The sequence below is a fragment of the Bidens hawaiensis genome, unplaced genomic scaffold, assembly GCF_021521415.1.
Source record: "Bidens hawaiensis isolate Kalapana, Puna unplaced genomic scaffold, B.hawaiensis_p1.1 tig00010199_1, whole genome shotgun sequence".
NCBI lineage: Eukaryota > Viridiplantae > Streptophyta > Magnoliopsida > Asterales > Asteraceae > Bidens > Bidens hawaiensis.
In genome coordinates, this window is record NW_027491774.1 from 50,690 (window position 1) to 75,207 (window position 24,518).

The 24,518-nt window shown below is 35.4% G+C and overlaps 2 protein-coding genes across 2 annotated transcripts; one reads left to right on the forward strand and one right to left on the reverse strand.

Moving 5' to 3' along the window:
- The first annotated feature begins 714 nt into the window (after positions 1 to 714).
- Positions 715 to 11,433, forward strand: LOC143534553 (zinc finger CCCH domain-containing protein 37-like). Its single transcript, XM_077029015.1, has 7 exons — positions 715 to 765; positions 1,907 to 2,023; positions 2,148 to 2,396; positions 4,726 to 4,788; positions 10,082 to 10,198; positions 10,345 to 10,593; positions 11,344 to 11,433. Exons 1-7 carry the CDS (start codon positions 715 to 717, stop codon positions 11,431 to 11,433), a joined length of 936 nt encoding a protein of 311 aa, XP_076885130.1.
- A 4,511-nt stretch (positions 11,434 to 15,944) lies between these two features.
- Positions 15,945 to 23,754, reverse strand: LOC143534538 (uncharacterized). The gene is made up of 4 exons (XM_077029000.1): positions 23,365 to 23,754; positions 19,483 to 19,657; positions 16,858 to 17,135; positions 15,945 to 16,785 (listed from the first exon to the last, which is right to left on the reverse strand). The coding sequence occupies exons 1-4, from the start codon at positions 23,752 to 23,754 to the stop codon at positions 16,678 to 16,680; spliced, it is 951 nt and encodes a 316-aa protein (XP_076885115.1). The 3' UTR covers positions 15,945 to 16,677.
- Between the last annotated feature and the right edge of the window lie 764 nt (positions 23,755 to 24,518).

Sequence of the window (24,518 nt, forward strand, 5' to 3'; positions counted from 1 at the left end):
ATTTCATTATCATCCTCAAACATCGGACTAATATCGCATTTATTTCCCTGAAACCTTGCATTCTTAATTGTTCCAGACTTGGTATATTTTTGTCAACGTCTAGTACATAGAATACACTTTGAAATCTTAAAAGACTTTCCATTTAAACCCAACATAACTTTCCACCAAAGAATAAACACAATTTCATGTTCCTCTTTGCGTGTATCGATCAAAAAAGATTTCTACATCTTGTTAAATTGTCGGCAAGACAATTACGACAATGAGTATTAATAAGCATACCATATTTCGGACCATAACCCTTGATCTGTTCCAGGCGCTATATGTTCATCGGCATAATATGTAACAGATTATTATTCTTGAATTCCCATGTTAATTGCTTGACGAATCAACAGTGTCGCCTCATCTTGTTCCTTGAGTTTGCATTATTAGATCAAATTCCAGGCTCTCTACGCCTGTTAAAACCAAACCACCGTTCTTTCGATTTCTGACTCTGCAAGTTCTTTCCATCGTCTTCGTAATTGTGTGAGAGTGGAATGCATTCGTGAAACGTATATTGCTCTGATACCGGTATATATTTGATATCAAGCACACAATTACACAAACACAATGATGATTTAAATGATAAAGAGCAATTGGATTAATCGAATTTATTAGATCAATCTTTGTGATTAACACGGATTACATAATAGTGTATATAATTATATAAACATAAAAATGGCGGGTAACTGCCCACCTATAACCATTGCAACAATTAAGAATGAGCCGGTTTAACAGTCATCAATATAATTCGTGTGTTAACGCTAAAAATGTGTTGCCCGAATTATGTTTTATCTAACCAGTAATATATAAATTCATAAATACAAATATAACCCTAATAAGTTTATATTAATCAAATATTAACAACACTCTCAAAGCCATTCATAAAAAATATTAACAACATTCATGTAAGAACCAGCATGATTAACCTCATGTAACCTTGAAAAATATACTTGTGACTTATCAAATCAACCAATAAGTAAAATTTGATGTCAATGCGATCTATTGCTTAGATGTTAGAAGGACCGCTATTGTTGTTGCAATAACATAACGGCTAGTCGGCTAGGGCGATTAAGGTGAAAGGCATGAACGTGGCAAAGTACGTGAAATGTGCATCCGCCTACGTAAATGGCTCATTCCATGTCGCGAGAAGTTAATATATAATTTTTTTTAATTCTCAGTTTTATGAGTACTATTAATTCCAAGTATGTGCACCGGCCAGTTAAGTTCAGTAATTATTTAAAGCTTTAGAGATGTTTTGTTTAATCAACTGATTAGTAAAATCTAGAAATGTAGGATACTATTTTTATGCTAACATGAAAAGTTTCTACTTATAATAACAAATTATGCATCTTTGGATGGTATGATTAACACATAGCATGCTAAGTAACTATTAACTGAAGGCCTCGGGATCTATTAAACGAACAATAATACGTAAGTAATAACAATTATAATGAACAAATCTTGTATTATTGATTGAAACTAAAAACGGATTGATTTACAATGGTGGTGGCCGGAGGTATTTATACCCTTGCCAGCAGTTACATTTTACCGTCATGACGGTTCGTACATACGACACAATGTTTCGTTTATATTCTTATTAGTTACAATAATATACACAAACTATATATCTACTAATTACACTTTGTACCCTAACTTTGTTAACTGAACTTTCTAACAAAGTTTATCTATTCTATTTAACGAAAATTTAACGAGATCGATTAACCAGCATTAACTAATAGGATAACTATAAATTAGTAGTGTTAATCTAGATTTGCTAAAGATGTTCTTGACTAATATTTCTTTGCTTAATTTATAAGCGAGTCTCGTCTTCATTATGTTGTTCTTATGTTGTTCTTTCTTGTTGCAGTTCTTTCTTGCCGGGATATGCAAGTATGGGTCATCCTGCATGTATGATCATCGCTTACCGTTGCCATTACTTAATTTCTCGCTGCATTTCAACGCCCTGGGATTTCCAAAACGATGGGTAACTTACTACTTCACATGTCTTTTTGAAATACAACTTATTAAAGTCAAACAACACACGTTGTAAACATATGATTACTAGATTCATGGACGTATTAAATTCTATTAATTCTCTTCTTAACCAGGGAAAGCCGGATTGCTATTTCTACATGCGTACCGGAGTTTGTGGTTATGGAACAGCCTGTCGATTTCACCACCCCGAGCCTGTATTGTATTATCCTTATCAAGGGTATGGTCCATATGTTGGTGGTGAAGCTGTTCAGTATCAAAACGGATACACGCGAATTGATAATGGTTGGAATCAACGTGTAACGTTTATATCCATCAAGGAGCCGGCCGTACCTCTCAGTGACATTGGTCTGCCGTTGAGACCAGTATGTTTCTAAATCCTTTATAGCTTCTTAAATTTGATTTGCATGTGATTTATCCCAATATCATTATACTTTGCACATAAATAGGGGTGTGCGTGGTGCTGTTCGGTGCAGTTTTTGACTAAAACCGAACCAAAATCAAACTTTCGGTTTTATGATTTTTTAAAACCATTCGATTTCGGTTTTTGGGTTCGGTTTGGTTTTGGATGCGGTTTTTTCGGTTTGCTAATCGAGCCAAAACTTTTTGGGCAAAAAACCCAAGATATTAATTGGGCATGATATTTTTAAAAAAAAACTAATTATTAATAGAATATTGAATATTTGGACTTCAAATATTAAAAGCTAATAAAAGATACATTTAAAATCAAAATTCAAAATCAAAACCTAACATGGTTCTATTAGTTATTAACCATATCTAGTAAACCAAATACATGTGTTATTAATCATATATTCAAATGTTAAAACTAAACAAATAGTCATCGGTAGATTTTGCTTTAATGGTTACGGACTTACGGTTAAAATATTATGGTTATTTCAATTTTTGATTATTTCGGTTCGGTTCGGTTTTTTCAGTTCTTAACAAAATACAAAACCGAATCATAACCAATATTTCGGTTTTTGCAAAAGTTCTAAACCGAACCGCTGGTTTCTAATACGGTTTGGTTTTTTCAGTTCGGTTTTTTTTGGTTTTTTCGATTTTGTGCGCACCCCTAACATAAAATACAAAAAACTTAACATAGTGTACGTGTATGTTTCTTTGTGTCACAGGAGAAGAACCTGTGCCGTAATTATGAGAGCACCGGTCGTTGCAGATATGGGCGTGGATGTAAGTTTAATCATCCTATGAAGCAGCCTTGAAAGCCGAACAGTATCATCGACAGCCAGGAACTAAATAATATCGAGAATAAGTTTAAGTTCTATTATAGAGCTTTTGTCATGGATATTTCTTATAACTGTTAATGTTGATTATGTTTGATATATGGATCATGGTTGTCTGATTCACGGTAAAATCGAATGGATGTTATATTTGATATAGAATTATGGATTATGGCTGTGTATCTATTGATGTCATTTTTAGATTTTTATTTTTATAGTTTAATTAGGTGTGTGTATGTCAAAGAGTAACACATTACTAAAACAGGTGATGAGATTATGAATTTCCAGCTGGAATAACTCGTACGAAAATACTGTGTTATACGCTCTACACAAATGCAAAAAAGATTGATGTCGGACGAAGCAGACACTCCAAAAGGTTAGCAATGTATGTTTAGATATAGGACTAGCTGCTATAAGAAACCAATGTAACAAAATCACTACAATAGGATTTAAACCAAATTTCGAAGATACTGTGTTATACGCTCTACACAAATGCAAAAAAGATTGTTGCAAGGCGAACCAGACACTTCAAAAGGTAGCTCCGCCAATGTATATAATACGTGTTTTTCGTCATCTGAGCAATCCGGTTTTTCCTGGTAAAGAAGAAAAATGATTTGCATTGCCTTTTTATGTACAACAGAATTAGTAGAATTTAATACTTGTAGTCTACAAACCAATGGTACCATGCAAAGTTTTGTAATTACCGTGTGCTCTTTGTTCTTTGTTATAGCGATAACAAGGATCAATGGTTGTATTAACCATCAATATGCACCTTGCAAGATATCACATTTAATTAAAACCTTATGTTTATAAAAATAAAAATAATAAAATCAAATAATATTCATGTATAATTAAATTTTGCTTACATAATATTGTTGCTCGTTTACCTGTCATCTTATTATCTTATTGTAATCAGTTTGTTTTTTTAATCGAAAGAAATTCAAGAAAAAAATATATTTGTTGTAGTAATTAATGAGTTTTGTCATTCTCTCCCATTCACTATAATAAAAGCATAAGAATATCAGGCTTTTTACACACCTCCTCTTGCTCTCTAATCTTTACCAACGTACCTTGCTCATCCCATCATTGCAAGAACTTTGATCCGCTAACTCATCCTACCTGAAAATTATGGCAAATTCCAGAACCCGTGTAAGAGTCAGGCCCAGTCAGCGCTATCCATCTGTAGCAATTGATTGCTTCTTTTTTGTGTTTTATGGAACTTGTGGCTTTGGTGACCATTGCCAGTTTAATCACCCCGCTCGTGGGCATCATTCGGTATGATAATCGTATTTTAGAATTTCACTTTAAATTTGTGATATGCATTTTATTAAAAAGGTCTTGTTACATTAATTAATTTTAGGTTTTCATAGTTTGAATATACTTACTATATACATACCATTACATGGTTGTTTTTTTATGTTGTAAATTGATGTTTATTTGTGTTCTTCATGTGAAGGCTGATCATCGGCAGGCAATGGTGGATAATATGCATCCAATGTATTCACATAACCCATGCAAGGTATTATTGACTAAATACTTTTTAAGATTTTTTATTTTTCGAACGGCAATTTTTTTATAACGCGCGGCTAATATTTTTTTAAATAAACGTCAATGACATACTCAGGGATTTTTTTTTTTTTTTGTGTATGTCTACGACGTTTATGATTTGAGATCTCAATAGAATTTGGTGATAAATCAATCCAATGCAAGCAATTAAAATTTGTAAAAAGGATTATTCACAATGACTGCAGACGGATCTTGGGTTTTCATAAGAATGTGTTACTTTTTTATTTTGTTATAACATTACAAAATGTGACAACTCATTTCAAGGCATAAATGTGTGTATTTAACTATTTTTATTTATAACTCATGGTTTACTTCAAAAGTTGGTATGAGATATAAATAGAACGTAATATAATTGTATTTTGATTGTTATATAATTATGTAATAATATTTTTAAAATTAAAGAGCATTTGGTCTAATGGTATCAAGTTATTGAAAATATAAAAGGTTGTTTTTCAAAAGTAAATATAAATAAATAAATATAAGATATGTTTATTGCATTTAGGTTTATTAAAACATTCTTGGTTTATTTAATGCATTCTCTCTAATCATGATGGGAGATTTAAAGTATTTTTTTATTATTTATATTTGATAATAAAAAATCTTGTATATTTAATAATAAAAAAATCTAAATGGTGTAAATTTGTTGGATTAATGAAGTAACTTCTTTTTAGAGATTTCAAAGTGTTATTAACAATAAAGAACTTGAAATTAGGGGTTACAGAATGGTATAGGATCTAGAAAATGGAGAAGAGTAATAGTTTAAAGTTTCCTAAAGCTAATATTAACTATTGGATATCAAGAACACAATTACACAAACAAAATGATTATTTGTTTAAAAAAGAACATATTGGGTTAATCGAATTTACTAGATCAATCTTGGTGATTAACACCGACTACATAACAGTGTATACATACATAAAAATGGAAGGCAACTGACAACCTATAACCGTTGCAACGGTTAAGAATGTGTCGTTAACATTCATCAAAATTATTCATGCGTTAACGAGCTATAAATCCATTACCCCGATATTATTGTATTATCTACCTATACACTACAAAGAATAGATTCTTTAGGGGCAACAATTGTCGCTGTCAGTGCCCCTAGATGACGCCACTAATGTGTCGCCACTAATTATTCGCTGCTACTGCCTAGACCTTTTTTATAAATTCCTACACCGGAGATTCGCTGGAAAACCTTTCAAAGGCATATTTCCAAATTTTCTTAAGCAATAAAAACACGATTAATTTGCACGAGAGTTTGAACTTGAAAATGAAACAAAACACCATTAATTTCTCATTAAATCGGTCTAAAATTATACAAAATTTCCATACAAAATTCCACAAACACAAGATGCACAAGTGACCAGAGCTCTAGCTAGAAAGACACCATCCACAATTGTACAATATACACGAGATAAAAACTAAAGTTGCCGCCGAAGTTTCAAGTGCACGTTTGGAGCTGGAGCTGAAGTTGCTGCCGAGTTGCAGTTGCGCCCCAATGGTGGCCGGTTGCAGGTAAAAGAAGTTGGAGCGATGGTGGGCGAGGCGGGTGTGTTTATTTGGTGGAGGGTGTGTCAATTAATTAGATTGATGGTGGGCGCGCTTGTTTGAACAGTGCGAGTTTACCGTCACCTGCTAGCTTTGTCTGCCACGGGTTAGCGACATAAAGTGTGAATAAAGGTTCATCGGGACATTTTCTTCAACAACTAAAGCTCTTATTATCTCCGCTGAGCCTCCAAAAGAAGTAAAGACTACAAGTCCCTAAGGAAGTTCCTTGTGCAACTTCTTGGCATCTGCCTTTGTTATGTTTCATGTCCGCGAATCGTATTCATGTCCGACCCCTTCTATGTTGGCGAATCGACTTCAGCTCATGTACTTCTTCCTTAAAGCCGTCTAAAAAGTATTAAGTTCTTTACAGATCTTCTGCTCCTTTTGAATCGGAAAAAGGGTGAAAACTAATAATAATTTTTTTCCATAACTTACTTGGAAATTGGAAACTCATGCCTTTCCTTAATCAATTACTCGTCTCTTCTGCTACTAGTGATTCAATTCCAAAGATGGAAAAAGTGTTCTTGATTACGTTTCATGTCCGCGAATCGTATTCATGTCAGACCCCCTTCCCTGTTGGCGAATCGACTTCAGCTCCTGTACTTCTTTCCTTAAGGCCATCTGAAAAGTATTAAGTTCTTTAAAGATCTTCGGCTCCTTTAGAAGCGGAGAAAGGGTGTAAGCTAATAATAACTTTTTTCCATAACTTACTTGGAAAATGGAAACTCATGCATTTCCTTAATCAGTTACTTGCCTCCTTCTGCTACTAGTGATTCAATCCCAAAGATGGAGGAAGTGTCCTTGATTATGTTTCATGTCCATGAATTGTATTCATGACCGACCCCCTTCTCTGTTGGCGAATCGACTTCAGCTCATGTTCTTCTTTCCTTAAGGCCGTCTAAAAAGTATTAAGTTCTTTAAAGATTTTCGGCTCCTTTTGAAGCGAAGAAAGGGTGAAAGCTAATAACTTTTTTTTTCCATAACTTACTTGGAAAAGGGAAACTCATGTCTTTCCTTAATTAGTTACTTGCCTCCTTCTGCTACTAGTGATTCAATTCCAAAGATGGAGGAAGTGTTACCCAGTGTTGAAGTGAAGTTCCTTGTCTTAGCGTCCTTCATCCTATTGGGAGGGCCCCGTTACTTTGGCAAAGAAGGCCCTACCTTAGGACATTCAATCAACCAGTTTAGACAAAAAGTAGGGCAAGCCATCAGGTATCGAACTAGGGCATCGTTTCTTGATTTTTTGAATGGCTACCCCCTAATGTGTCATTTGACCTCAGTCATTACAAGCAAAAGGATCCGTTCCTGGTCTTCGGTTAGGGAAGATCCTTGTTCATCTTGAGTTCTGCTGGACTTTCTAGCTATATCTTGATTATCCTTCACCGTTGCCAACTTGTTTCGACGATCCCTTGTAGCAACCATTGTTCCATAATTACACTCGGTCACGTCCAGATAATTTGCATAGAGTTCTTTTATCAACATATTATCTTCATACTCAAGGCCAAGATCTTTGGCAATGACTGTTCACAGATTATACTCATTTACCCGCAACATTCCACCCTCTCATCTCTTTTCATAGTAATATATAGATCAAACATTTCAACTTTCGAGTAAAAATAAAAAATCAATCCAATATATGTAGAAACTTAACCCTTATTTCTCTCTATATTTGTGAAATCATCGATATCCAATAGAGTATGCAATCATTGAAACGATTACAACTGCATCGATTATAAAATACAACCAATCTTGTGTCTTTGAAGCGGATTCGTGTATGGATAATTTGTGAAAATAAGAATCAAGAGAGATGAATTCTTAAGATCCTTATATTCGCGATCACCTCGCAAAGCAATCTTGTTTTCTGATAATATGTCCGAGTTTGTTTCAAGAATCCATTTATTTATGATTTCCTTATCATCCTCAAACATCGGACTAATTTCGCATTTGTTTCCCTCAAACTTAAATTAAAAACCTTGCATTCATAATTGTTCCAGACTTGGTATAGTTTTGAAATTTTAAAGACTTTCCATTTAAACTCAACATAACTTGCCACCAAAGAATAAGCACAACTTCATGTTTCTCTGTGCGAGTATCGATCCCAAAAGATTTCTTAATCTTGTTAAATTTTGGGCAAGATGATTACGACAATGAGTATTAATTAACATACCATATTTCGGCCCATAACCCTTGATCTGTTCCAGACGCTATATGTTCATCGGCATGATTTGTATCAGATTATTAGTCTTGAATTCCGATGTTAATTGCTTGACGAATCAACAGTGTCGCCTCGTCTTGTTCCTTGAGTTTGCATTACTAGATCAAATTCCAGACTCTCTACGCCTGTTATAACTTATAACCATCGTTCTTTCGATTTCTGATTGTGCAAGTTCTTTCCATCGTCTTCGTAATTGTGTGAGAGTGAAATGCATTCGTGAAACGAATATTGCTATGATACCGGTATATTTGATATCAAGAACACAATTACACAAACACAATGATGATTTGAATGATAAAGAGAAAATTGGATTAATCAAATTTATTAGATCAATCTAGGTGATTAACACGGATTACATAATAGTGTATATAACTATATAAACATAAAAATGGTGGGTAACTCTTCCAACCTATAACCATTGCAACGATTAAGAATGAGCCGGTTAACAATCATCAAAATAATTCATGTGTTAACGCTAAAAATGTGTTACCAGACATTATTGTTTTATCTAACCAGCAATATATAAATTCATGAATACATATATAACCCTAGTAATGCTTATAATAATCTAATATTAACAACACTCTCAAAGCTATTCATAAAAAATATAAACACTCTTGTAAGACCATGTATGATTAACCTCATGTCACCTTGAAAAATATACTTGTGACTTATCATATCAACTAATAAGTAAAATTTGATGTCAATGCAATCTATTGCTTAGATGTTAGAAGAACAACTATTGTTGTTGCAATAACATAAAGGCTAGGGCGACTAAGGTAAATGGCATGAACGTGGCAAAGTACGTGAAATGTGCATCTGCCTACGTAAATGGACTCATTCCATGTCGCGAGAAGTTAATATATAATTTTTTTTAATTCTTGGTTTTATGAGTACTCTTAATTCCAAGTATGTGCACCAGTTAAGTTCAGTAATTATTTAAAGCTTTAGAGGTGTTTTGTTTAATCAACTGATTAATAAAATCTAGAAATGTAGGATACTATATTTATGCTAACATGAAAAGTTTCTACTATTTTTATGCTAACATAAAATCTAGAAATCTTGCATATTGATTGAAACTAAAAACGAATTGATTTACAATGGTGGTGGCCGGAGGTATTTATACCCTTGCCGGCATTTACATTTTACCGTCACGACGGTTCGTACATACTACGCAATGTTTCATTTATATTCTTACTAATTACAATAATATACACAAACTATCTACTAATTACACTTTGTACCCTAACTTTGTTAACTGAACTTTCTAACAAAGTTTATTTATTCTATAATAACTAACGAAATATTTAACGAAACTTTAACGAGATTGATGATTAACCAACATTAACTAATAGGATAACTATAAATTAGTAGTGTTAATCTAGATTTGCTAGGGATGTTCTTGACTAATATTTCTTTGTGTAATTTATAAGCGAGTCTCGTCTTCATTATGTTGTTCTTATGTTGTTCGTTCTTGTTGCAGTTCTTTCTTGCGGGGATATGCAAGAGAGGGTCATCTTGCATGTATGATCATCGCTTACCGCAGCCTGCACTTAATTTCTCGCTGCATTTCAACGCCCTGGGATTTCCAAAACGATGGGTAACTTACTACTTCATATGCATATCTTTTTGAAATACAACTTATTATTCTTCTTACCACGATCAAACTCGAAGAACGCATATTGTAAACATATGATTACTAGATTCATGGACGTATTAAATTCTATTAATTGTCTTCTTAACCAGGGAAAGCCGGATTGCTATTTCTATATGCGTACCGGAGTTTGTGGTTATGGAACAGCCTGTAGATTTCACCACCCCGAGCCTGTATTGTATTATCCGTATCACGGGTATGGTCCATATGTTGGTGGTGAAGCTGTTCAGTATCAAAACGGATACACGCGAATTGATAATGGTTGGAATCAACGTGTAACGTTTATAAGCATCAGGGAGCCGGAAATAACTCTCAACGACATTGGCTTGCCGTTGAGACCAGTATGTTTCTAAATCCTTTGTAGCTTCTTAAATTTGATTTGCAAGTGATTTATCCCAAAATCATTATACTTTGCACATAAAATAAGGGTGTGCATGGTGCAGTTCGGTGCGGTTTTTGACTAAAACCGAACCAAAAACCAAACTTTCGGTTTTATTATTTTTTAAAACCATTCGATTTCGGTTTTTGGTTATTGGGTTCGGTTCGGTTTTGGATGCGGTTTTTTCGGTTTGCTAATCGAGCCAAAACTTTTTGGGCAAAAAACCCAAGATATTGAAATTGGGCATGATATTTTTTAAAAAAAACTAATGATTAATAGAATATTGAATATTTGGACTTCAAATATTAAAAGCTAATAAAAGATACATTTAAAATCAAAATTCAAAATCAAAATCTAACATAGTTCTATTAGTTATTAAAACCATATGTTAAAACTAAACAAATAGTTATCGGCAGATTTTGCTTTAATGGTTACAGACTTACGGTTAACATATTATGGTTATTTCATTTTTTGATTATTTCGGTTCGGTTCGGTTCGGTTTGGTTTGGTTTTTTCGGTTCTTAACAAAATACAAAACCGAACCAAAACCAATATTTCGGTTTTTGCAAAATTCTAAACCGAACCGCCGGTTTCTAATACGGTTTGGTTTTTTCGGTTCGGTTTTTTTGGTTTTTTCGATTTTGTGCACACCCCTAACATAAAATACAAAAAACTTAACATAGTGTACGTGTATGTTTCTTTTGTGTCACAGGAGAAGAACCTATGCCGCAACTATGAAGGTACTGGTCGTTGCAGATACGGGCGTGGATGTAAGTTTAATCATCCTATGAAGCAGCCTTGAAAGCCGAACAGTATCATCGACAACAAGAATAATTTCGAGAATAAGTTTAAGTTCTATTGTAGAGCTTATGTTATAGACTTGTATCTACTGATGTGGATTATGTTTGATTTGGATAATGGTTGTCGTTGATTCTCGGTAAAACCGAATGGATAGTTTAACTGATATGAATTTATGGAATATGGTTGTGTATCTATTGATGTCATTTTTAGATTTTTATGTTATATTTTCGGTTAGATGTGTGTATGTCAAAGAGTAACACATTACTAATACAGGTGATGAGATCATGAGATTATGAATTTCCAGTTGGAATAACTCGGCCGACGATGTTCTAAGTTGAAGGTTAAAGATTGTTGCTTGTCGTTCGTCCTGCGTTAATTAATTTTCTTGATTAACCAAAATTATTTAAATGATATAAGACGTTCGAAGCACTGTGTTATACGCTTTACACAAATGCAAAAAAGATTGTTGCCGGGCGAACCAGACACTCCAAAAGAAACCAATGCAACAAAATCACTACAATAGGATTTAAACTAATTTTCGATGGTACTTGTTCTATTATTGGTTGTTGAGGTCGTGTTTTTCGTCATCTGAGCGATCCGGCTTTTCCTAGTAAAGAAGAAAAATGATTTGCATTGCCTTTTTAAGTCTAACAGAATTAGTAGAATTTAATGTCCATGAATCTAGAAATCATATGGTTAAATATAGTTATTTGTATTAAAGAGTGTGTGTGTATTTGTTCTTTTTACATTATGTGTTCTTCCATTGCGATTGCGGTGAAGAGAAGTAAGTTATTTTACAAAATTAACTGGTTTATTTATTTTAGAGATAGAGTTCATTAATTATGTGTTTGAGTATTACTAGGAATTAGAGTTCGAGTAGGAAATAAGTTAAGGTAAGTATAACTAATAGACGGTGTAGGTCATTTTATTTGTAAAGCCCCGTTGCCGGTAGCCCTACTTTCGTGTTGGATTTACTCATAAACACAGTTCTAAATATCATAGTTAATTAAAACATTCGCGGAATATAAAAACTTTCATAAAACATCTCATAACAAAACACATCTTGTCTTAAAACGTCATCGTGTCTTTCAAAATAAACAAAACGTTAAACTTAAACGTCTTGAGTCTTCCGAAGCCAGCCTCTTATTCAGTGCCACGTGTCTCCTCAACTGCCTCATCCTACTCACATGCGTGCATACTAAAAGTCAGCTACGCTGAGTGAGTTCTAGTTAATCATACATTATACAATACACACAAACTTATATTCTTTCATTCATACTTTCTTTTGTATTAACTTGCTTTCATATCTTACGTTATAAAGAGCATTACGCCCTACATTCCTCGAGTATTATTAGGGCTTGGTACCCTCCTTCCTCGAGTATTATTAGGGCTCGGTACCCTCCTTCCTCGAGTATTATTAGGGCTCGGTTCCCTAGTTCTCGAATATTAGTAGGGTTCGATTCCCTCTTCGTTATCATACAACCATACATCATACCTCGAATATTATTAGGGCCCGGTACCCTCTTCGTAACCATACAACCATCCTTTCCTTCTTTTATTAACTTTATCACATTCATACACATAAGCATACATATCATACTTACCTTATACATAGCGTTACAACCTGACAGTACGTGCAATATCCGAAGATCGTTCACGTACCATCAGGCAATCATTCATACATTTCACATTATTCACATAAGGCATACACTTATCTCTTAAGATAAGCGTATTAACAAACATATTGAGTATGCTCACAGCCCCGGAAACATAACACATAAATGGGGCTAGAAACTCACCTGAATCCTGTTACGCTCTCCGTTAATCGTTATTCCCTTCTTGAGCTGTGCACGGCTAACTGTATAATATTTACATGTATCAATTAACTACTACTACTCATATCATCTTTCTAGTCTTAGCTACTACCCACAACGAACGGGGGTCCGGGGGCAGCGCCCCTGGCAGCAGGGTCTAGGGGCGGCAGCCCCTAGCAGGGTCCAAGGGGCAGAGCCCCTGGCTGTTCATCTTTAATCCACAAAATCCTCATTGTTTTACCGAGAAATCCATGGGTATGGTATTTGACTAACCCGCGATCATTCCTATTTCCATTAACTGTCTTAACATATTTTTCATTAGGTTTTTAATTTATTTTCTAATTTGCTAACTCCAGCGAACTTATCATTAAGCGAACTTAACATTAAGCGAACTTAAGCATAGGCGAAGTTAGTGATCGGCGAAGTTAACCCTAGGCGAACATATGCCAGGCGAAGTTATCATGGGCGAACTTATCACCAGGCGAAGTTATCAGTTAGGCGAACTTGGCCTTAGGCGAAGTTATCAGCTAGGCGAACTTGCTTGCAAGCGAACTTGCTTGCAGGCGAAGTTCGCTTGTAGGCGAAGTTGTCAGCAGCCGCCGCTGTTCATCTTTAATCCCCAAAATCTTCATCGTTTTACCGAGAAATCCATGGGTATGGTATTTGACTAACCCGCGATCATTCCTATGGTCGTTTTTGGATAAGGTTTGACCCGAAAACACGTAAAGTTTGGACCTTTAAGTTCAAAAACGTTCAATACAAGATTTACGGTTTATCCTATACGAACCGTATCTGTTTATGGGTTCATTGGATTCGCCCTAGCATCAAGTTCGTTACTTTACGTTTTGTTTAGACCCGATCTATTATAGTTTCAAGTTTCATGGCTAACCGTCTATTAAAATATGAACTTTAAGATCGAAATCATACCTTTATGTTTTCGTTTTGTTCTCGGTTAGCTAGCTTATTAACTTTGGATCTTGTATAAATCTTGAATCACGTTTTCTTGCTCAGACTTCACCTCTCTCTCGCTCGGCCGCGTACGGCGTGTGTGTGTTTGGAGTGTGTAGAGATTAAGATGGAATGAAATGAGGTTTAGGGTTTTATGGTGGTTTAGGAGGATATTTATATTCCTCAAGGCCCATGGACCTAAAGCCCATTACCCTTTAATCCATCTTATTTAATCCCAATCCATGATCTTTTCTTTATTTAGCATAAATTAATTATTAACACTCGATAACTAAACGCAACTTTCTTTATTTAATACTAGAATCATTTTAGGATGTTACATTATTTCTTAGTGAGTTCTTGTTTTCGGGATTTATATATTAATAAGAAAGAATCATGGTGAGTTACCAGTTACCACAAAGTATTGTGTTGCCGTCTCCAATTAATTTCAAAGGTAACTCTGATTGATGTCCTGCCGTCGAGACTGGTATGTATTCAAATTCTTTATGGCTTACAAACTTTGATTTATATTTTGTTTCTTTGTATCTTGTGCATCTGCCTATAGTCATTAATGTACAATTTGCATACGTAATACTTAAAGAAGCTAACATAGTACATATTATATCGTGTGCCACAAGGAAAAGTAGTGTGTCGTTGCAAGTTCGTCATGGTTGCAAATACTATCATTCAACGAAAAGTTCTATAAATGATAAAAACTTATTGTGACGCTTTTGTTATGACGGTTTCTTACAGCAATTTTTATATCTAATTGATAGATTTTATCATAAGTAATTACTATCTATATCAGTGGTCATTATTATGATGTCTACTGCTTTTCGTATATGTTGAATTCCTTGACAACATGAGGAATGCTCAATGCATTATGTTCGTGGTCATGTGTTTTCGGATATAATGCATCAAACTTGCTCAAATAGTTGAATAAGTCTAAATATTACCCAAAAACCACATTATATGTTTGTTTGAGCTTTCATTATATGTTTTTGAGACTAATAGACCACTGTATATCTTGATATTTTGTCAGTTTAGCCATATTGTTTTACAAGTTTTGCGCATTTACAAGCTTCCCCGGTTTATATATTTACAATATTTCGTGTTAACAAGATCGTGAGTTTATGAGTTTTACAAGTTTTATAAGTTTACAAGTTTATGTGTTACTCGACTTTATTGTTAATACTTTTCATTTGGACTCATACCCGAGCATACAGGTACCAATACCGTTACTGGCATTGATTTTCAATATCGTATAACTGTTACGATAGTACTCTGATATTGTTGTGACATTGTTTTAACATTGTCACCAACACCGTCAACTAAGGTTAGTTCAATGGGTATTTTTCATATGGTACATGTTGTTCCATTCCTAAGTTCATGTTTCTGATTTTCGATTCTACTATCACTGTTGTTTTTGCTATCCGCTCATAAGGCAATATACCTAGACATACGTCGTTACTGTCTAATACACAATGCTATCAAGGCTACACGAGAGGGTTACGAAGAGTTTTAGGGAAACTGGGAAAGTGATAATACTTTAAATATAACGGTAAGTCATTAAGACAATGTATATGTTTCAAATACTTACGTGTTAAATAGTTAATAAAGTAATGTTTGTAATATGTTCGGTAATACTAACACGTCAGCATATCTATGTTGTGATGTTACCATGCATAAAATTGGAATCATGGTGTTGGCATTGTGACTTTGATAAAGATATGTGTTATTCCATAAATAGGCATCATCAATGTATGACTCCTAAGGATTATACTAAAGACAAGTGTGGTAGTTATGGGCAATCATGTCATTTGAGTTTATATAGATTCTTAGCACTCCTAACTCTCAACTGCAAATCCAACCAAACATTTTATATACTCTACGCCACCAACACTCGAACCTTTCCATCAAATCTATGCCATGAAGTTGTCACTAGTAGCATCGGTATGGTTCTTGGTATGTTTTCAAGTCGGAGCAATAACAGATTCACCGATTCTTATCAATCTTCAACCAATCCAACCCTTAGACTACATTCTAGTCACAGGTAATGCTTAAATTCCAAAACTTGCTATATGCAGTATTCACTAAATCATCGGTTTTCGTAGGATGCAGCAGTGACTGTGATATATCTTGTTGCTACTGTGACATCAAGAAACAACCACCTATTTGCATACAATGTTGTGAGGATGAAGAACCTTAAACTGCGGTTTAGTATCTAAAAAACCAAAAGTTTCTAAATATTCATTGTGTTGATTATTCTAGAAATTTAACACATACAGAAGACATAATCTACTAAGCAAAACTGTAAAAGATTGAACTTATAGATGAGGATACAAATGTGTAATTAATGATACGATTGTTTACCTCTTATTAGTCGATGCTTAGTATTAACTTTTAACGCCTATGAAGAAACGATAATGGCAAAACAACATTGATAAAGCCGAGCCAAGGGCAAAATGGTAATTCTACACGCCACTTCAAAACTTTTTCGTGAGACCAAGAAAAACCGCAGCAGATGATATTTGCACTTTAAGGTCTGCAACATCAAGATCGTGACCGCCTTCTACCAGACCCCACTTTTCCACCTGCAAAAGATTTTTAATAAAAATAAATTCAGAATATGTTTTATCTCTAACGGGTCTAAATGAAACACAAACCTGCATGTCTTCTTCAAGTCTAATTATCTCAATCACTTCCTCAATTTGGAGTCTTCCGCTAAATAATGCAATTGAAATTACTAACGAGTGTGATGCAGAAGCAAGTGCATCAATGGCTGCAAGTTCATTATCATTCGTCTTCTTAAGAACGCTTTCAATGGCAGTTACGAGGCCGTCTTCTTGCTTCCCGCCAAAAAAGCTGGAATATACAACCGGTTTAAAACCAAACTCTGATTCTACCCATTTAAGCAGAGGATCAATCTTCTTCACTTGCAATTCTACAAATTCAAATATATTCTAAAAGTTAATTTTAAAAAACTTAATGAGTTTATGTAAAGATAAACTTGGTAAAGATGTAATTGTTATTGAATTGTGATTATATTTGCTGAATATACATGGGTATATATAGAATACAATATTACACTCTAATCCCTCTAATATAACATAATATTAAACTATGTCTAATATCCCCCGGCAAGCTAAGCCCGGGAAGCAACTCTTAGCTTGGATCGTAAGAACAAGAATCTTGGAGAGGGTAGAGCTTTGGTAAAAACATCTGAAATCTGATCTTCTGTGGAGATAAACTGCACCGAGAGTTTTCGTTGAGCAACTTGTTCTCGGACAAAATGAAAGTCTACCTCAACGTGCTTTGTACGTGCATGAAAGACAGGATTCGCTGCCAGGTATGTTGCACCAAGATTGTCGCACCATAATGTTGGGGTTGATCGTGCTGGAACATGCAGTTCATGCAAGAGTGCCCGTAACCAAGTTAATTCAGCAACCGTGTCTGCAAGGGCTTTATACTCTGATTCTGTAGATGACCTAGAGACAGTCTTTTGTTTACGGGCTGACCAAGACACAAGATTAGACCCAAGATAGATAGCATACCCCCCGGTGGATCGACGGTCATCTGAGCACCCAGCCCAATCAGCATCAGAAAAGGCACTCAAGTTGTTGAAAGAAGCATCCGTGTAGGCATGAAGAACCGAAGGAGATTGCTGTTTAATTAGAAGACCATGTGTGGCAGTACCCTTCAAGTACCGTAGAATGCGCTTAACAGCTAACCATTGATTCTCTGTTGGCGAGTGCATAAATTGACAAACCTTATTGACTGCATAGGTAATGTCCGGACGAGAAAGCGTGACATATTGAAGGGCACCCACAACCTGCCTATATTTAACCAGGTTCTCAAATGGGGAGCTGTCACCCAAGGCCAGCTTCGCACTCGGTGTAATAGGCGAGTCAACCGGGTGAGCATTGGACAAACTGGCACATTGTAAGAGCTCGTTAATATACTTCTGTTGGGACAATAGTATGTCCTGGCCACTGTACAGAATCTCAATGCCCAAAAAATAGGAGAGTCTGCCCATGTCCTGGACAGCAAATGACATGCTAAGATTGCGAACCACCCGAACAATAGCCCATGAATTGTTACCTGTGAGGATAATATCATCAACGTAGACAAGTAGATACAGTAATGTGCCCCCTGATGAGTAAACAAAGAGAGAAGAATCTGTCTTGGAGCCTTGAAAACCAAGCCTCTGAAGAGCCATAGACAACTTGTGAAACCAGGCTCTAGGGGCTTGCTTCAAACCATAAAGGGACTTATGTAAAAGACACACATGATCCGGTTTCAGGGGGTTAACAAAACCTGGTGGTTGCTGTAAATAGACAGTTTCGTTTAAGTCACCGTGTAGAAACGCATTCTGAACATCAAGTTGTCGCAGTTGCCATTGTTGAGCAACTGCTAAAGAAAGTACTACACGAATAGTGGTAGACTTGACAACCGGGCTAAATGTCTCCCGGTAATCAATGCCCAATTGTTGTCGAAAACCTTTGGCGACTAAACGTGCTTTATGGCGAGTGATAGCCCCTGTTTGATCTCGTTTGAGTTTGTAAACCCATTTGCAATCAACCAAATTAGAACCCGGAGCACGTGGTACCAAGGACCACGTACCATTTCGCAGCAGCGCCGAATACTCATCAGCCATGGCCTGACGCCATTTTGGGTCTGAGTTAGCAACAGTAAAGGAGGCAGGTTCAGTGTCGGGATTATGTGTGGTAGAGTGAAAGGAGGCAGCATTGTAAGGTTTGGTAGTTTTGGGGTTTTGGCGAAGATTATGCGGTCGTGAACGGGTAGATGGTTGGGTCATAGGGGCTGGAGTGGGCTGCGATGCAGCAGGGGAGTCGGGCAGGTCTGAGAGAGACTGCTGAGTTGCAACCTGAGGGGTTTCAGCAGCCGTAGGAGGGGCTGCAACAGCTGTAGGAGGGGCTGCAGCAGCCGTAGAAGGTTCTGAAGGGGCTGCATCAGCAGATTCTGTGGAATTTGTCGTATTGGATTTAGGCCGACGGGCATAGGTGTGGACAAGAGGAGGGTGTGGAGGTGGTGGGGGTGGGTTGGTTGGTGGAGGTGGTGTGGGTGAGTTGGGTGGTGTAGGTGGGTGAGTAGGATAGGACGAGACATACGTGTCAGATTCATGAGAGGGAGTGTGGGATGTAATTGTTATTGAATTGTGATTATATTTGCTGAATATACATGGGTATATATAGAATACAATATTACACTCTAATCCCTCTAATATAACATAATATTAAACTATGTCTAATATGTAATGTGTTGCATACCATAGACGCCACTCGTCAGAACATTATCATCAGGGGCGCGACAAAAGACCAAATCTTGGTTAAACCTTGACATTAAATTATCAATAATCTTTGGACGAGTGAGGGGAACTCTCTCCAAAGCGGTACATGCAAGTTTCATTAAAGGCATTGTAAATGGCCTAATTCCATCTGCAAGCTACAACCAACAAAAAAAACCAACTGATTGTGAATTGAGCTATCATCTGAACTTACAAGGAGCTAGCATTTTAGGGTTAAGCGAGTCACTTCTTAAGTTAAAGTAAGATTTTGGATCTAATTATCACTCGTATTTGTATGATAATCGCAATATTTAGAGTAAGCAGGCGATTTTACAGGTGTAATTCATGAGATACAACAATCAAGCAAAAATATGATCATTTAATGTCATAGAATGATAAATATAGTAATCAATTTGGGAGAGGATCTAGTTATGGCGTATGTTGTCAAAAGCCCTTCGGGCGAGCGCCTAGGCCTTTGGGTGAGGCGAGGCACAGGGAAAGCGCCTTGCTGCCATCCAGGCGACCCGGCAACCTCTGGGTAAGATTCCAACCAGATTTTGGTCAGATTCTGGTAAGATTCCGGCCAATTGCTGAGTATTTTGGTAAAATTCTACAAATTCCAGGCAAATTGGTGTAAACATCCAATAATGGCATAGAACCATCCTAAACTATCCCTAAACAAGCGTAAACCTAAAACCCATAAAATCATATGTTTATCATAAACGAGCTGAGCCAAGCCCGAGCTCAACTAGGGTCGAGTCCGGCTCGTTTTGACCTACGAGAGCTCAAGCTCAGCTCGTGAGTTGTTTTTTGAAGCTCAGGCTTGGCTTGCTTATTTTTTTTTAATTGATTTATATACTTTTAAGTTCTGTTTATCACATAAAGTCTAAAAGAGAAAAAACTTATAAATACACAATATTGGTTAAGGCTCGACAAGCCTAAACAAGCTCCCCATGCAACGCTTGAGCTCAAGCTCAATAACTAAAGGCTCGAGCTTGAAAAAGTTCAGCTTGTTTGGAGTCTTTATTGATCCGAGTCCAAGTAACTCATGAACGGCTCGGTTATAATCGAGAGATGTAAACTAAGAAGGGGATTTTATAAGTATAATTCATGAAATACAACATTAAAAACAAAATTAAGATCATTCAACAAATAATAATAAATTCAGTAACCAATTTTAAGAGGTCATCTAATTAAGGCTCATATGTGCATGATAATCACAAGATTTAAACTTTTAAGTAAGCAGAGGATTTTGTCCTTTTACATGTGTAATTAATAACATACAACAATAAAGCAAAATTAAGTAATTAATTGAATTATATACGTTTTAAGCTATTTTATATTTTTTTTAAAAAAAACCCTTAAACGAGCCTAAGCTCGGCCTTGGTTTAAAAAGGCGCGCCTGAGGCGTGAGGCGCCCGAGGCGTTTTTGAAAACGCCTTATTTTACGTAAGGCGCTAAAATACATGAGGCGCCCTGAGGCGGCGCATTAACTAGCGAGGCGTGAGGCGCTTGAGGCAGCGCCTCATGTGATTCAATTCAATTTAGATTGAAAATGTAGCTGTTTGGGCCATCTGTTTAAAATAATAACGTTGGGGCTCATCTATAAAACATTACCCAACCGTATTATATATATTTATCACTCTATATTTAATTCAAACCACTCTTTATTTTCATATTCAAAGTTTATCTTCTCCAAATATCAACCTTCTAGACGTTTCAAGTTTATCTTCTCCTCAATTATCACTACCATCTTTTAAATCAGTTCAAACTCACCTAATTATTACACATATGTTTATGACTCAAAAGGTATTTTTCTTCATTATTACCTTTTACTATACCTTTTACTTTTTACTCTAAGAATTTAAGTGTTTTGCAACTTCTAAATATGTTTTTATAATGCTCAACCTACGCATTAAGTGTTCATGTTTAGTTTTACAAATATGTTTTATCTTTATGATTGATTTTCAAGTAAAATATGTCATGTATAATTAATTTTATAGTAATTTTTAAATTGAGTGCCTCACATACGTGAAGCTCTCGCTTCGCGCCTAGCGCTTAGCGCTTCGGATTTTTGAACCAAAACGCCTCGCCTCGCCTAACGCTTTTTTAAACCAAGAGCTCGGCTGGAGCTCGTGTAGAACCTTAAACGAGCCAAAGCTCTGCCCAACCTTGGCTGTGTAGTGTGAAACTATTACATAAAAATCCAAAAGAGATAAACTTAAAAAATACACAAGGCTCATTGGCTCAATAACTAAACAAGCTTTATTTGAGGCTCCAACTCAAAAAAGCTCAGCCAGTTTCGAGATTTTTATCGATCCAGGCTTGAGTAGCTTCCAAGCTGCTCAGCTCGTTTGCAGCCCTATTTTTATGCTATGTTGCAATAATCGCAAGATGTAAACTAATTCGTGCAAGCAACGTTTATCAAGCAAAATTAAGATCATTCAACAACAGAGGTGAATTAACTCAGTAACCAATTCAAGAAATGATCTATATCATTTTACATGTGTAATTCATGAAATACAACAATAAAGCAAAATTAAGTAATTAATTAAACTATATAGGTTTTTAGTTATTTTATATATTTTAATAGAAAAAAAAACCTTAAACGAGCCTAAGCTCCGCTGGAGCTCATGTAGTACCTTAAACGAGCCAAAACTCTGCCCGGCCTCGGCTGTGTAGTGTAAAACTATTACATAAAATTCCAAAAGAGATCAAACTTAAAAAAATCCACAAGGCTCAATAACTTTTTTTTTCTGGTTCAACTTAGTATTTTTCACATAATGTTAAACACAAACCGAGCTACATCTGGATAATGGGTTTATTTGAGACTCGAGCACAAAAAAACTCAGCTCATTTCCAGCTTTTTATCAATCCGAGTTCGAATAAATTCAGTAATCAATTTAATAAATGATCTAATTAAGGCTCATATGTTCATTCTAACAACTATATTCAAATTAACCAAAATTAAGCAAAATGAAACAATAAAATTAGGAGAAATGTGAATTGAACCTGATAATCCCACTCAGCCGCAATCGCGTAGGCGAGTGGGAGAGTCGGACACTTAAGAGGCCTTTTGTCATTAATAATTACTCATTATACAACATTAATCAAGCAAAATTAAGATCATTCAACAACAGATAATAATAATAATAGCAATAATAACAATAATAATAATAATAACAATAAATTCAGTAATCAATTTAAGAAATGATCTAATTAGGGCTCTTATGTGCATTCTAAGGCTAAATTCATATTAACCAAAATTAAGTAAAATGAAGCAATAAAATTAGGAGAAACGTGAATTGAACCGATTGTCATTAAGTAAAAAAGCTCAGTTTGTTTCGAGCTGTTTATCGATCCGATTGTCATTTTACAGGTATAATTCATGAAATACAACACTAAACAAAATTATGATCATTCAACAACAGATAATAATAATAATAATAATAATAATAATAGTAAATTCAGTAAACAATCAATATAAGAGTTGATCTAATTAGGGCTTCCATGTGCATTCTAAATTTCAATTTAAGTAAAACTGAGTACTGAAATTAAGTAAACTAGCTCCCAATGCAATGCTTGAGCTCAGACTCGATAACTAAACGAGCTTTATTGAAGCTCGGGCTCAAAAAGGCTCAGCTCATTTCGAGCTGTTTATTGATCCGACTGTCATTTTACAGGTATAATTCATGAAATACAACATTAATCAAGCAATAATTAAGATCATTCAACAACAACAACAACAACAATAATAATAATAATAATAATAATAAATTCAGTAACCAATCAACTTAAGAAATGATCTAATTAGGGCTCCTATATGCATTCTAAGCAATAAAATTAGGAGAAATGTTCAATTCACCTGATAATCCCACTCGGCTGCGATCGCGTAAGCGAGTGGGAGAGTCGGACACTTAAGAGGCCTTTTGGACGGCGTTTTAAGTGTCCGGTAATCAAGCATAACGGACCAGCCAACTCCGTCATCAGCAGGTCTAGTAGTAACTTGTTTATAGAACCTCTTGCCGACAATTGAACCAGTCATGAATGACATAGGCATGGTAACTGACGTGGACGGTGCAGGTTTACGTGCCTTGATGTATATGTCATCATCTCCGGTGGTGACGTCAGCCTGATCGGAAGAGAAGGTGAAGGAGGATGACGTGGCGGTGGTTGATAAGGATCGGATGAGTGAATAGTTATTAGGGTTTAACGAATTGAGGGTTTTCTTGAGAGTAATAATAGCAGTCGCCATGGTGGGATATTATTATTGATATGGGAGATGGAAAACAACATAAAGATGATGATAATTTTATTGGTATGTAAACGAACCGAACACGAACACGAACACGAACACGAACGCTTAATTGAATGAATATATTGTGTTCATGGTTTTTTATTTTAAAAATTTACATGTCCGTGTTTGTTTACGTTGATAATTAGTTTACACGGGTAGACGGGGTAGTAAAGGTTTAACAGTAACTTTAGAGAGTAAAAACATATCAAATCAGAGTGGGCACAAGGGTCGGTAAATGAGCCGAACACGAACGTTTAACCGAACAAATTTATTGTGTTCATGTTTGTTTATTGAAAAAAATACATGTTCGTGTTTGTTTATGTTGGTGTGTTTGAAATCTAAATGAATATAAAAAAAACCATATACGAACATATATAAACAAATGTAAATGAACACAAAGAAACAAAAATGAACACGGATAAACAAATATAAAACATTTAAGTAGATGATGAATCGGGATAATATTTAATTATTTTATATTAAAACATAAATGAATGAACGGAGCATGTGTTCATGTTCGTTCGTTTAATTAAACGTACAGACATTTTCTGTTTATGTTCGTTTGTTTACTAAATAAAGAAACTTCTCGTCGAACAGTTCACCGAATGTTCGGTTAGTTTACAGGCCTAAGAGTGGGGCAACGGAAGTGGGTTTTGGATTTTATAATGTTATTATGGACGTATGGTTATGCTCGGTTCGGTTAATAACCTCAAACAAATTAA